Source organism: Protopterus annectens, chromosome 3.part0 (assembly GCF_019279795.1).
Source record: "Protopterus annectens isolate FY-2018-M chromosome 3.part0, PAN1.0, whole genome shotgun sequence".
Lineage (NCBI taxonomy): Eukaryota > Metazoa > Chordata > Ceratodontiformes > Protopteridae > Protopterus > Protopterus annectens.
Genome location: NC_056731.1, coordinates 935702664 through 935717803, shown reverse-complemented (window position 1 = coordinate 935717803; position 15140 = coordinate 935702664). Strand labels below are relative to the sequence as shown.

Sequence of the window (15140 nt, the reverse complement as noted above, 5' to 3'; positions counted from 1 at the left end):
TAAACAGAAATCTCATGGACCCACACTAGTAAAAACTGGAACCAAAGACATTCAACATGTTGATAAACAAATGGGGGAGCCCAGACATAGACTTGTTTGCCTCCCCCAGATCTACCAATTGGACAAATTCTGCACAAGGACTCCCCACAACCAAGCTTGGAAAATGGATGCCCTGTCCTTCACCTGGAAAAATCTATTAGTTTATGCCTTTCCTCTGCCTCTCCTCTCCAAGGTACTACTAAAGATCAAACAGGACAAACCAAGGATGAAACTGATTGCGTCAGACTGGCCACGGCAACACTGGTACCCCATTTTGCACAGTGTGTCACTGCTGCCACCATGGCACCTGCCTCAGACCCCCTACCCTGCTGTCCCAGCAGAAGGGCCAGATTCTGCACCCTCCGCTTTAAACCCTGAACATGGCAGCCTGGCTTATTACCTGATCTCTGTGCTACCATCCCTCAGTAAACAAGTGTTGGATGTCATTCTGGAGGCAAGAGGCCTAGTACTAGAAAATCTTATGCTGAAAAATGGAAAATATTCTGTTCCTGGAACCAAGCTCAGGGGATGTGCACAGCCGCTCCCAATTTACCTCAGATTCTTCAATACTTAACTGAGATGCTTCACAAGGGCCTTTCCTTTCCTCTATCAAAATTCATGCCTCAGCCATTTCAGCTCATTACAACACAGAACCACCCCTCTTCTCTCATCCACTTCAAGCAGTTCCTCAGAGGGGCCAAAAACTTAAGACCACCCAGGAGAGCCTCATCTCCAGCCTGGGACCTTAACTTTGTATTGGAAAAACGCACTCTACCTGTTTTTGGGCCAGCTGCAAGGGCAGAGTTAAAATTCCTTTCTTGGAAAACAGCCTTCCTTTTAGCCATCACGTCAGCAAGAAGGGTGTCTGAATTACAGGCCCTTATGGCAGTGGAGCCTTTCATCATCTTTCATGCGGACAGGGTGTCCCTTAGGACCAATCCCTCCTTCATGCCCAAGGTAGTATCCTGTGTGGCTCTTAATCAGTCCATTCATTTGCCAACCTTCTTTTCTAATCCAGAGAACAAAGGGGAATGGATGCTGCACTCCTTAGATGTGCACAGACAACTTAAATGTTACTTGTACAGGACTAAACCTCTCCAGAAATCTGAACAGCTGCTTGTGGCATTTGCTGCAGGGGCAGAGGGGAAGGCCATTTCAAAGCAACCCATTTCTAAATGGATAGGCCATTGCATTCATTTCTGCTATAAGCGCCATGGAAAACCTATCCCACAGGGGGTAAGACCACATTCAACCTGGGTTGCATGTACCTCTGCAGCTTTCCTCTGAGGTGTCCCTACCAGGGACATCCTAGAAGCTGCAACCTGGAGTTCTGTACATACTTTCACCAAGCATTACCATTTGCCAATTTTCTGTAAATCCAGTGCTGGTTTTGCCTCTGCATTCTTGCAGGGCCTCATAGCTGGTCCTAATGCTATCTAAATTCTTCCTTCCATCCTTAGCTTTGGAAATCTACCCAAATGTGATGACTGCAACAGTGAAACTTGAAGAACATAGTACAGTTATGTACACTTACCATAAATGTAGATGTTCGAGTGTATTCACTGTTGCAGTCCTGGTTAACCTCCCTCCATCCCCCTGACTTATTTTGGCTATACCTCTATTCCTTTTTACTATGCTTAAAGCTTTTTGGTGTATTTGCTTTTTTGTTGGGAGGTATAACCTTGCATATATATTTAATTGCTTCCAATTAGGGGGGCACCTGACATCTGGTGCAAGAAAAACTGATGTAATGGCATCGACTGCATGCTTTATATCCCTGACTACCTGATGTCGTGGAAAGTGAGACCGCAACCGACACAGGACCCAAGACTTAGATAATCAGGCCGACTGAGGACTTCTGCAAGCAGATAACCCAAATTTGATGACTGCAACAATGAATACACTCTAACATCTACGTTTATGGTAAATGTACACAACTGTACTTTTTTGCTGCTGGAGTGAGGCTTTGTGTTTTTATTTTCTTAGCATTGTGCTTTTCAGGGTTTTAGCCATCTAGTCTGTTGGCTTGGTGCCCAAACCACTCATTTTAATCACTCTGCTTAAGCTGATTGGGCACATGGAAGGTGCCCTTGAATCTTTGGAACCTGGACAGCTGTTGTATCCTGTGCAGTATACAACCCATGTAGCTAAGGCTACTATAACCGTGATCATTTGAACATCTACTGTTATGGTAATTTAGCTTGTGGCATTGTACTTTTGGTCACTTGCAAGTTTGATTAGTTGTAAAGAACTGCAAAACTTGCTCTCTGAAATTTTAAGGCAAAGAGTACAACTGACCAGAAAGCAATTTTCTTTTCTTTGAGAATCTGAGAAAGCACTATATATTACTGAAAGTGTAGGGGATTATTGGTCTTCTTAATACCCATTGCAGGCAAGAAAACGCACTGAGGTGGAATGTCAATCCTTATACATAAAGCTGTGGTTGTATCAGTAAATGAATTGGATAATACTGAAAGCCACTTGGCAAGAATAAATAAATTGATGTGAAAATCTGTGAATAAATAAAAAGAAATTGGTGTAAAGACAGAGTAAAACTAGTAATTACAAAGTTAAAATTCTGAGTTAGTTGATTGGTTGGGTTTAATTTTCAGTTGTGTTCATTTTTATAGGAAATGTAATCATTGCCCTCAAATTTCATTTGAGGAAAGAGTTTTACACTGTTATATGTTAAGTTTAAGTGACTAGTACGCAGATTTGTTAGTGTGGGTACAGTTGTTAACTTGGTGTTAGCACCTTGTTGCCTGTTAAACTGATTTCCAAGTTTTAGTTTTAGTTGCCTCTAATTAGTAATGGGCACCAGAAGTGCTGATCATTCAACAGTAGTAATACTGTACTTGTTAGTGTTGTGTTGGCATATTAGTATTGTTATGATTGGCTGTCTTTGGTGAATGCAACAGCTGTGGGTTTAAAAGTGCAGATATACGTTTGACTCTTCTAGTTTTGAGACATTTGGAAAGTACTATAGTTCACTGTCAGTCTGGATACCAGTTAGTATTTGTTCTCAGACAGTTGAGTTGCTTATCTTTCTCTCTGTTAAAGACAACTTTGCTTTTGCAAAGATGTGGTTTATCTGTTAAAGTAACCTAAAGGGTTCAGTGGTTCCAGAGTATGCAAGAATAATTCTGAGTCCTTCCCATATGGTTTTACCGTTTTAGAACCATTGTCTCATCATGGAGAAATTCCTTGTATTAAGTACAACAGACACATTCTTGGATAAGTCAAGAATACCCTTCCCTGGGGAAATTAGCAAAGGAACTCCTGTATTGGGAGCAAATAACTTGAGAAGAAATATAACAGAGTGGGCTGAAGCTAAGTAGAACTTTGATTTACAAGTTTAAATACTGCCTTTCCTATCAGGGATGGGTAATGTAGGCAGAGAGAAAGGGACAGGGAGAGTGCTAAGTGAAAGACCAGCTCTGTTAGAGTTCTAGTTGAGTGTAGAACAAAAGCGTCTGTTGTAAAACACTGCATGATAACTGAAGAATAAATTAGAGGAGGTTAGAAAAGAATCTGAAAAGAGAATGGAAAGGCAATTTAAAAGAAACAATGGAAAGAATTTTATAAGGCTTTCAAGTAAGTACCAGGGTCTAGAAAATTCAGGATTTCTGCATGGAAGTGTTTACATCTGTATTTCAGTACCTCAAATAGACTTCAGAGGATTTTGTTTTGGTGGGTAGATGACAAAAGTTTGAAGTGTGATGGAGAAGAGAAAGGCAGTTGTTAATGTGTGTGTGTTGCTTTTGAATGTCATGTTGAATGATTTTTAAAAATTCCCTACAAAGTACTTTGATGCAAGTGGGGGGGGGCAGTTGGTTTTATATAAGGAAGTGATTCTTTTTTACCTAGGATATACAATCTGAATTGCCTTGACAAAGTAAGGCCTTAAGTTTAACACTGTTGGCTGTAGGGGCAAAAAGCAATTCCTAGAAAATGGAATTCAAAATCTTAACCAACTGTAACTGAAGTATTGAATATTGTAAATGTGTTAAAAGTGATGGTGGTGGTAGAATTTTTAGAAAAAGGAATGAGCAAAATTCATATATGTATTTGTGGAAACAAAATATATGCAGAATAATATTCTGGAGAAGGAGGAATGAGATTAAAGGGAAGGCAGAATTTATGAAGTTAATGTTGCAGTGAATGAAAATTGTTTAAAAAAAAAACTTGTACTGCATGGCAATAACAAGGGAAACTGTTGTACTTTTCAATTTATTTATGTATACCTGTGATACAACTTGAAAATGTGATTTAATAACTGTCTAAAAAAATATCTTCCCGTCTCCTTGTACATTGGTGTTTCTTCAGGTGGAGGTGGCTCTTGGAATCCTTTGATTCTGCTGTCCTCATTTGGAGGATTTACTACATCATTCTTGAGTTGCAGGAAAGTGTTTGCTACTGATGAAGTGGTGAGCAGGGGGCGGAGGATGAGCTGCTCAAGTAGTGAGTGTGTGGCATCACAGAATGCATTGTCACATGCTTACATCCATCCCTGAGCATGTGAACTTGGAAAAAGATGCAAAATGCTTTTTAGTGTATGGGATAACACCAGCCTTGGGACTGTGAATGAGAGTTGTTTTCATAGATCAGCTTTTATGGTAAGAAAAGAATTTTTTATTTTATTTTATTTATTTTACATTTGTTAACCGGGCTAGTCTGGCTGGATACATTGTCCATTTTCAGCAGAGGCCCGAGGAGAAAAGCTCCATTAACAGACTAGTAAATTACAATAAAAAGAACAATAATCAAAATCACACTCAACACAGAACCAGTCATACATACAAGCAAATAAAGGACAAAGTTGTTATTGGTGTAGTGAAAAGCAGAAGTATTATAACAAGAAAAAAACAAAGGAGAGGCAATATTGTTTAGTAGTAATTGAATATAATACGACTGACTTGTAAGGGAGAAGAATTGAAATAGGCTGGCAGATAGAGAGTCAAATGAACTGTACACTATTTACAATTTGGGATAGAACAGCTTTTGCCAGAGCACTAGTATAGGAGCGAGATAAAAATAGAGTGGATTTGCATAAAGTTTGAAAAAGAAGAGATGACAAATTGCGTAGATATATATTGTTAGGTTGAATGTAACTGTGAAGAGCAGTCCTGGGCAAATGCTTTTAACTGTGTTTCTATATTATTGAAAAGATAAAATGAACACAACTAGACTGCAGTCCGGGGAAAAAAGAGAAAATAAGCGCAACTAAAAATGGAACTCTGGACTCTGCAGCTGTTTACTTGTATGTGAGAAATGCATTGAGATTTCCATTCTTTGGTAACTTAGAAATTTCAGTACTCTTATGTGCGAGTCCCAGAGTAGTAAGACTTGAATGTGTGAAAATGAGGAACTCCTATACCAAGTCTGAGATTCCTGTCCTTTGAATATTCCCTTTTCGTCAAACTGTGTCAGCCTTGCAATTACTTTATACAAGTAACAAGGGCGTGAGGGGTGCCTCCTTCCCACAGACACTGGAGCGCAAGGGAGGTTGCCCCCTTCCCCCAAAAATATCTTGAGAGCTAGTGGTTATTTACTGCTGTCATGTAGTTTCACTGTTATATTTGATGATCTTAGTGTTTCACTGTTGCAGTCATCACACTTGGGTTATCCTGCCAGGGTAGCCCTCAGTCGGCCCGAATACCAGAGGCTTAGTATTTCTGCGTCGGTTGCTGCCGCTTCAGGATTGACGTCGGGTCATCAGAGGTATAAAAACAGGCAGCCAAACGCCATTACATCAGTCTTTCTTGCTGAGGAGCCCAAAGCAGAAGCAGTTCGCATGAGTGCCGGTTGGCCGCTGTCTCAGTTTTTGTTTCCGAAATTTAAGTTGAAGTCTTCTAAAGCTAAGTACCCCATTGGGGATCCTTTTTTCTTGTTCTAACGAATGTCAGAAACAGTTAACAATTGTCTCATCTGTGGAAAGCAAGTACCACACCGAGATTTCTATTCTTGCTGCGTCACCTGTTTAGGCCCAGACCACGACGTACCTCACTGCCACTTTTGTGCTTTGTTCAATGCCCGAACTGTTCGTTGTCGTGCCCTTATTGTAGCTAAATACTTTTGTTCTCGATCTCCGTATTCCGAAATGTCTTCGGTAAGCCATCCGACTGTCGATCTTCTGAAAAAAATGTAAGGATAAAGACAGAAACAGACGGCACAGGTCCAAAATTGCCGACGATGCTTCTGTTAAGCTAGTCGCTAATTTGCTTGTACTCAGTGAAATGCATTTGCAGCCCCTAATGCCCACTTCGATGGATTTGCAGGCCAGTACCGAGACCCATTCGAAGTCCGGTATGCCATGAGACTCTTCTTTGACTATGGAACCTGCGGATTTCTCTACCTTAGATTGGTCCGGAGTCGCTTGTGCAGGTACCGGTTTTTGAGGAAGTTCTTCACACTACCAATATTCGACACAAACCAACGATGACTTTCACGTCTTCAGTTCTTTCTAAAACCACCGAGTTTCTAAGGCCAAGAGTACGAGCTACACCTAAAAAACGATCCTAACTCGAGCAGCTGCTTTCTTGCCACATTCACAGATGCCTAAAATGGCGGAAGACCTTATCATGCTGATTAGGGGAAGCCAGCTTTCCCCTGCTAAAAAGAAAGACTTGTCCCCAGCAGCTTTATCTGACCAATAGTTCGACGAATCTGAGGTTTCTGATTATGAAGACATTCCCTTATCTGCCTATGAGGATTCAGATGCAGAGGAATCCATTCCTCCTGCCTCCCCTGCAGAGGATTTTTCTTTTGGTGAAACCCTACATACTTTGAGAGAGCATTTCCATTGGGAATGCCAGGATTAACCTCAGTCCAAAAAGATACTCAGGAAATTTTTAGATTTACCACAGCACAGACCCTTAGCTATCCCTCCTGTTCTGGATGTTGTGGATGATGTCTTTATGGAATCCAGTCTAACTCCTGATACTTTGCCCCCTGCTACCAGGAAACATGATATGTACTACAGAGTCCCTGACTCTCTCAAATTTCTTTTCAAAAATCCTAGTGCTGACCCAGAGGACATCTCCCAAGGACCTAAAGGAATAAAAGCAACTACAGCTAAGAATCCCACCCCCTCGGACAGGGATTCCCGAGCTTTAGACAGATGTGGTAAAAAAGTATACACCTCTGCAACTCTTGCCATTAGAGCATTAAATTGTCAGTTACACATGCTGAAGTAGGAGCAACATATTATGGAACTTATTGACCAAAAATGATCTACCTTCCCTGACTGTGCAGAAAATAAAGAATTACAGGAGCTTATACATTCTGCAAGCCAAGTCAGCAAGCGTACAAGGCCTGCTAGCCAGCCCCAATACTTCTTGACTGCTCCACCCTTCCTCAGCTTTGGGAATCAACCCAAGTGTGATGACTGCAACAGTGAAACACGAAAAACATAGTACATTTGTATACACTTACCATAAATGTAGAGGTTCGAGTGTATTCACTGTTGCAGTCCTGGTTTCCCATCCTCCAGCCCCCTTGTCTCTCTCTCTCTCGTCCTCACTCCTTACAGGGCTATTGGTATTTACTTTTTACTGGTGGTGTTTTCTCCAACATAGCTTAGCTCCCTATTTGGGGGCTCCTGACATTTGGGGCAAGAAAAACTGATATAATGGCTTCGGCTGCCTGTTTTTATACCTCTGACGACCTGACGTCAGTCCTAAAGCGACAGCAACCGACGCAGAAGTACTAAGTCTCTGGTATTCGGACCGACTGAGGGCTACCCCTGGCAGGATAACCCAAGTGTGATGACTGCAACAGTGAATACACTAGAACATCTACATTTGTGGTAAGTGTACACAACTGTACTTTTCTTCTATCTGAAGTCGAAATGTTGTAATGGATTGAAGCATCAGTTTTGTACTTTTTGATTTGTATAATTTATTTTTAATAAATCCTCATACTTTGAATGTATTGACTTTATGTTTTAAGTTAATCTGAAAAGCAGTGCAGGATAGTGATAAAGATGCCGTTTTGTAGACTTTTAGGATTTGAAATTGTCTGCCTTAATTTGCAGACTGTGACTTGAATTCTTAAGATTTTAGATTGTATTTCCAGATTTTCTTTTAATGTTTTTTGTTAATATAATGCACTAAATCTTAGCACTGTTACACAACTGTTCAATCATGAATACGATGCATTGACATTTATTCTTCAATTGACATATCTGGAGTGATTTAATGTAATAAATTTTAGCCATAAATGTCTGTAATCTGCTTTTATCCACTACTTTTGTTTAGTAGTATAGTATTTAGCCTCAGTCATCAGTTTTTCTTTACCACGAAGGGAGTATAATGGATTGCTGCACTCTCTCTAGCTTGTCGAGGTCCCTGATCTTCCCAGAGTTGCTCTACCCATTAGTGCTGCTTCTTTACCATCATTTTCCTTTGGTGCAACTCCATCATCTGCATCATCAGCTCCTACTTTTACAAAACCAGTGTCTGAAAAGGTGGGTACCATTTATGAATAGTAAAGTTTACATCTCAAGTTAAATCATTAAGCCTGTTTTCATTGTTAAATGTTTTTGCAGATTGGATTGCAGGGGCTTGTTTTTGTAATGCCGCATAGCAAAGTAAAAACAGTTAGCATTGTCTTTACATGAGTGACAGATTACTGTATTATGAGTGTCCTTTGTAGCGGTCTTATTTTTTTTAAACCCATATCCCCTTTCACCAACCCCTGTCAGCATTCTCTGCTTTACCCCTCTGGTTTCCATGTTTAGCCTGTGGAATATCTTGATGTACAATTCCCTCCTCATTTATGTCTTGACAGTATTTCCCTACCTTGCTCAACAATAGTTTGCTAGTCTTTTGTATTGTACCTGCCTAGATCTCTGTTGCAGTAAAATGCCTGTGTTGTGTGTTTACTATTAATAGAAAAACCTGCCTTTTCGCCTTACAGACTTACAAAGTAAACATTCGGTTGTCAGGTAACATAGTAGAACCATCTCTAGATGATGAATCAGGCAAGCCACTGCTTCAGTCAGCACTTTAATGATGTCTGTTGAAGGTGGAGTCCTATGAGTGGGACAGAGTTTCAGAGATCCTCCCCTCACCCTTTTACCAACCATGTCTCCCACCCTCTTCCACCCCAATCATCTCCAAAGTGTGGTATAAAGGAAGATGTGCATTCAGCCTTCTTCGGTTCTTTTTTCCTGCATGGTTCATTGTAGGGCCAGGACTGGCGTGGAAGAGCAGAGTAGTACCTCTTGGATGATTTTCATTGCTTTATTACGGTATTGCTAGTATAGATTTTTTGGGTAGTCTTCCTTTACTAGCTTCTGCTGTCATGACATACCCATTTAAAGGTCTAGGGATGCCAGTCGAGAAGGCAAAATGTGTATGTAAGAGGCAGATGCAGTGCAAACATTAACATGATCTTTGTGTCTTCAGTCTGCCTTGACTGCAGCATTGGCTTTTGTGGCATTTGTAAAGACATTTGGTCCAGGATTGCAAACATAAGAAGCACTGTGCTTGTGCATTTAATTCACAAGAAACTTACTACTTTTATCCACAATTTGTCGTGTTTAATAGGTGCTCAGATGCTTCACAAAAGTCAAGTCATCCATGCTCGAGTCAAATGTATGTCTTAGGACCTTCACAAACCAAGGACACCATTACCGAAAAGGAGCTTATACCCTTGGGTCCAGTGCCAGAAGAGTCATTGACCACTGACGAAGCCCCTCAGGAAGCCATCAGGGTCGCATGTCTCAGTTGTCTGGACTGAGATTAATGTGGACCTCATCCATGCACATTACTCTCTTAAGTATTCTCTCTGCATGGAACTCCCTAGGTTTGAATCTAGAAGCCCTCAGCAAGATTCCTTGCCTACTTTTTCTGTTGGGCGTCCCCAGACCATTTTTTGATGGGTCTTGGATTTTGACCCTTCCTCAGGGCTGGTATTTGGGTCAAGTTTAGCTGTCCACTTCTTTTGATTGCCGTGTGATAATTGCTGGGTTACAGCACCTGTTTTCTTGTTAAAAAAATAAATTAAAAAAAAGTCATAGCAGGTGCTGCCTAGGAGGAGGCAAATGGCAACATAGATCATTTGTTGATGCCCTCCCCACTGCATTTTGAATAATGATGGTGAGGATATGTTAGTACAAGACTGCTCAGTGGGCAATCATTTCTTTTGGCGATAGCATTAGTCCTTGTGAGGGACTTTTCACTGACAACCCTCAGAGGTTTCAGATACTAAAAGGATTGGTCTCTGAAGCTACCGAGAAAAACATTTCTAAACCACTGGCAGTAGTCCCTGTACAGAAAGGCCCTGCTGGACATCTTCAAAGCAAATTACAAGAACCGGGCATACAGCCTGTAAGCCCGTAAGTGTGTCTCTAGATTTTATACAAAAACCCAGTGGGTAGATCTGGATAGCTTGTCACTAGAAGTAGCCAAATGAACTAAGCTCCTAAGTATGTTACCCTGCCAAATGACAAGGAGACTCCATTTTAAGTGTATAAATAAATACTAGGCAAGCAGTCAATCCAGGAGATCATTAAGAAGCCTAATCTGTATTCCCATCTGGTCCCCAGCACTGTCTGATTAATTGGCTTGCTCAAGGTCACATAATAAGCAAGTGAAAGCTGAGAGGAGCAGAGTTTGTATCTCAGGAAGTAGCTTGCTAATGGCTTGTAGCTGTAAGCCTCTGCTCCAGCTGACATACTGTAGTTTGTGCCTGTAGGTTTCAAACCCATGTAGCTTATTTCTGGAGTCTATTGCATTTCCACTGTACCCACTGTGATACAGATTGATGAGCAGGTATGGCAAGGAATCCTGTACCTTGGCCACCCTGTCCTTAAGAGCATTGAATTTGCCATGCTCATAATCCTTAGGTTCTATGAACACATGCTTAAACAAGTGATAGAGCTAGATTTGGACACAGGAGTCTTGAGGCATTTTAACCCAACTTATTCAGATGTCTTTGCAATTGGGGATGTACAGCTTTAACTGCACCTATGATGTGACAGATGCAGCCTCTAGAGCTGCTGCAACGGGAATAGTATGTAAAGTTGGCATCTTTGGCATTGCACTCCATGATTAACAGAAAATAAGGCTGAACTGCTTAACACTTCCCTTAATGGGGAATTTCTGTGACCTTCAGGCTTTTGATGTGTTGAGCACCCTGGAAGGCAGAGGCAAAGAAATGGACGAAGTCCATCATATTTCACCCTTCTCTGCATAAACATGTGAGGAATTGGCAAATGTACTTTTTTTTGTTTTGTTTTTTTTTTTATTGATTTTTCAATAACAATCATTTGAACAACAAATTGATAAAACTGTGTAGAAGTTTTACAAAGGCCTCAAACAGTGTATAATGAAAAAAAAAGGAAAAAAGGAAAATGAAGGGGATAAGTTAGATAAACTGTAAAGTAGTGTACAGTATTCATTCATTCATTCATACTTTCAATATGACTAATTAGATGAAGACATATCTGAATTCAATGACTGAATAAGAGAGAGAACTTTTGTCCAAGGGTTGCTAGTCAATTTTCTGGGGTATATTCTTGATTCTTTAACTTTTATTTCCATGACGCTACTTCAGCCAAAAGAGTCATGAAGTTTTGTAAGGTTGGAATGAAGGATGACTTCCATCTTCTTGTAATACACTTTTTGGCCACTGCTAGAATTGTAAATACAATACAATAGATTAATTTACATTCAAAAGAATTAAAGGTTTTGATAATATAAAAGAATCAGTAAAGATGGCTTGGAGAAAAATTTCAGTATCATTCCAAAATGTCTTAATGTGAGAACAATCATAAAAGATGCGAGACCAATCGACCTTACATTCTAGGGAGCATCTTCAACATATCACCTGTTCAGAGGAGTTAAATTTAGCAATTTTGTTAGGAGTGTAAAAACCTCTATGAAAAAATTTCCAGGAAAAAAAATCTTCCATATTTGTAAATTAGAGGTTAATTTAAGAGTGTTAAAATGTTTGATTTATTCATAGGAGATAGGGACAATGTACAATCTCTAGTAACAAATCCCAAAATTTCTGATTGAGTAGTTTTATAAGTAATAATTTTATAAATTTTTGTGATTAAGTTTTTCCAATTAAATTCACCATGCAGTGTTTCATGCATAAGAATTATAAATTTGGGTGATGAGCTATAGGAAGAACTCTGTATTGTTTTGCACAAATCTCGAGTGAATGGAAGTAGACCATTGAGAACTAGCCAGTCTGATGATGGTAGATCATACTCTCTGAAATTTTGTGCATCTAGTGCAACTAGGTTCTTTTTGCAATGATACCAGCATGTAATTTTTGATGTTCTTATCATACCTTGTGTATACCTTGTCTAGGGCCTGAGGTAGGCCAGGCTGAGGGGGCTTCAGGTGACTGTTCTTCCCCCCCTTCCCAGGTAGGTAGGGCCTCCCCTACTTCAGCTTCAGTGGGGGCTTCTCCTAGCATTCGGTTCTGTACCTAAGAAACATATGCTTAAAATGGCAGAAGATTTAATTACTATGATTAGGGTTCTATGCCACCGCCTGATATAAGCTAGGGTGTATTATAGGGTGCCCGGCTCATAAATATTTGTTTGAGTCCTGGTGTAAAGGCTTCTGTGGTTAAAATCCTGTTCCTCCTATATAAGGGGAGGGGGCTTTGGATATAGGTGGGAAAAGTGTATACTTCTTCCACTTTCTGTTCTTCGCAGGCATGCCTGGTTGATGCTCCTTACAGTCTGATGTGTTGTTTGGATCGCCTGTGGAAAGTGTTTAAAGAGGGGTGGACATATCCTGCTTATGATTCCCAGTCTAGGGGTAGGTCTCTCGTGGTAGGGGCAGGGCTCTCAAGGTTAGGGCAACAGGGTCCTTTCGTAAAACAGACCAATGACCTGTCTTTTTCGCTGCCAGCACACAAAGAAAGAGGCTCACAAGCAAGTTTCTCAGTTGCTTCACACATAGGGCCATTCAGCAGCCAGTTCCTGTAGAAGGGCCTAGGATTTTTTTTTCGCTGTTCCTTCCTACACCAGAAAGGGAACGGACGAGAGGATTTTTTGGATTTATCTATCCTCAACACTTATCTGGACATTCCCAAGTTCAAGATGTTGACGCTACAAACAGCTTCTACTCTGCTGGGCAAAGATCACTTCTGCATTGCCCTTGGCTTATCTCTACTGCGCCAGAGTATTTCAAAAGGTTCTGCTCCAGTGATAGCCTTACTTGGACGACTGCCTGATTCTGGGGCTCAGAAAAAGTACCCTCTCAAGACATGTGTGCTTGGGTGTGAGACTGCATCAGTCCGTGCTGACCTGCAAACAGTCCTTCTTCAATTTAGGGTTCATCAAAAGGAATTTTTGTGGTGGGCTCAGGAATGTCACTAAACAAGGGACTCTCTGACCGACCAGAGGAGAGTCAGATCTTCTAACGACATGCCTCGGGCCATAGCTGGGGGGGGGGAGCATCCAGTTTGCATTAATGGCTTTCAAGGAGTTACTTCTCCAGGGCACACATTCTTATCCTCTATGCAGGCAAGCATGATTTTTATGGGGAGAGAAAGCCTGCAACAACTAACTCAGGCAAGGGCAAGGTTTCGGAGCACAGAACTCCTTCCTAGCAGATGTGTTAAGCAGATGGATGAAACTGGATTTCATGTATTTCAGACACTGAGTGTGTCATGGGAAACCCTGTTCGCTTCTCCACTAAACCACCAGCTGCCAGTATTGCACAAAGGGGTTTTTCATCACACAGCTTGGAAAGTGGATGTGCTTTCTTTTCAGAGTTGGAGAAATCTTCATGTTGCTTCCACCTCTGTGGCCTCGCAACACTGGTACCCACTACTACGGAGTCTGGTAAAAACAGCTTGGCATATTCTGTATTGAAGCACAGCAGGTCTCAACTTCCTCAACAAGTTTTAAATGTGATCAGGGAAGCTAGAAGACCTAGTACAGGAAAGTGTATATGGACAAATGGAAGAGATTTTCATTTTGGAGTACAGCAAAGAATTTGGAGATTCTGAGCCTAATTTGAGTGTGGCTCTTCAATATCTTACTGAATTCCACCTTTGTTTTCGCATCCTTGTTGTTCAAGCAGTTTCAGGGGGCAAGAATATTGCTTTTCTGTTGGCTATTACTTCTGCAAGAAGGGTGTCTGAGTTGCAGGGCTTATGGGGCAGTAGAGCCCTTTGATTTTTCTAGTGTGGCTTTTAACCAAAACTATTCATTTGCCTACGCTTTGCAGAGATCCAGAATAAAGGGGAAAAGATTTTGCACACTTTAGATGTACACACAAATTTTATATTATTTATTTAAGAGGACTAAGGATTTATTTGTTTCTTTTGCTTTGAGTTCTCAGGGCAAGCTGTGTCAAAAACAAACTATTCTAGGGTGATTGGCTTTTGCATTGCATTTTGTATTTCCCATCATGCAAGGAGAGATTCCAGCTGGGATTAGGCTTTCCACTAGGGCTACTGCCACTTCAACAAGGATATTCTGGAAGCAGCTACTTGGAGTTCAGTGCATACTTTTCTAGGCATTATCACCTTCCCTCTCTACTCTAAGTCTAGGGGGGGTTTTGCCACAGCTGTTTTTACACAAGGCATGTTGTCAGCTACTTTGTACCCTCCTTCCCCTCTGTATTTAGGGGTGGTTGTGTGTGAGTTTACATTTATATTTTTGTTTATATGGTTGTATATATGTACATGTTTTTGGTGCAGTTTTTGTTTCTTTCCCAGCAGCTGAGTGTATCTAAGCTAATATTATCGAAAACATTTTTTTTGTAGTTTTAAAGAGGAATAGAAGCTGGCTGCATAGTTTAATGTCAATATTGTTATTTACAAAACTTCTAAAGGTCTTACAGATATGATTTAAATAATCTAGATTAGTAAATTTAATAGTATTATATTGTATATTGATACAGAGTACATACCAAAGTTTGTTAGTTAATTTGGTTAATTGTAATTTTTTTATTAGTTTATTTTCATTTGAGATAATACTTGTATGTAACGATTTCCAAACTGAAGAATATTTGGGGTCTGTCCAATTTAATATTGTTTTGAGGTTAGAGGCTTTAATGTAGGATTCTAAATCTGGGAAATGTATTCCTGCAAGTTCCCATGGTCTAATATGATTAGTTAGA

The 15140-nt window shown here is 40.5% G+C and overlaps 1 protein-coding gene across 1 annotated transcript in view; it reads left to right on the top strand.

Annotated features, from left to right (window-relative positions):
• NUP153 (nucleoporin 153) overlaps nucleotides 1–15140 on the top strand; it is a gene marked incomplete in the record, with an annotated part of 2476866 nt that overhangs the window by 587185 nt on the left and 1874541 nt on the right. Inside the window, 1 exon segment of the mRNA XM_044065729.1 lies at nucleotides 8375–8506. Within this exon segment, the coding sequence (XP_043921664.1) occupies nucleotides 8375–8506 (132 nt within the window).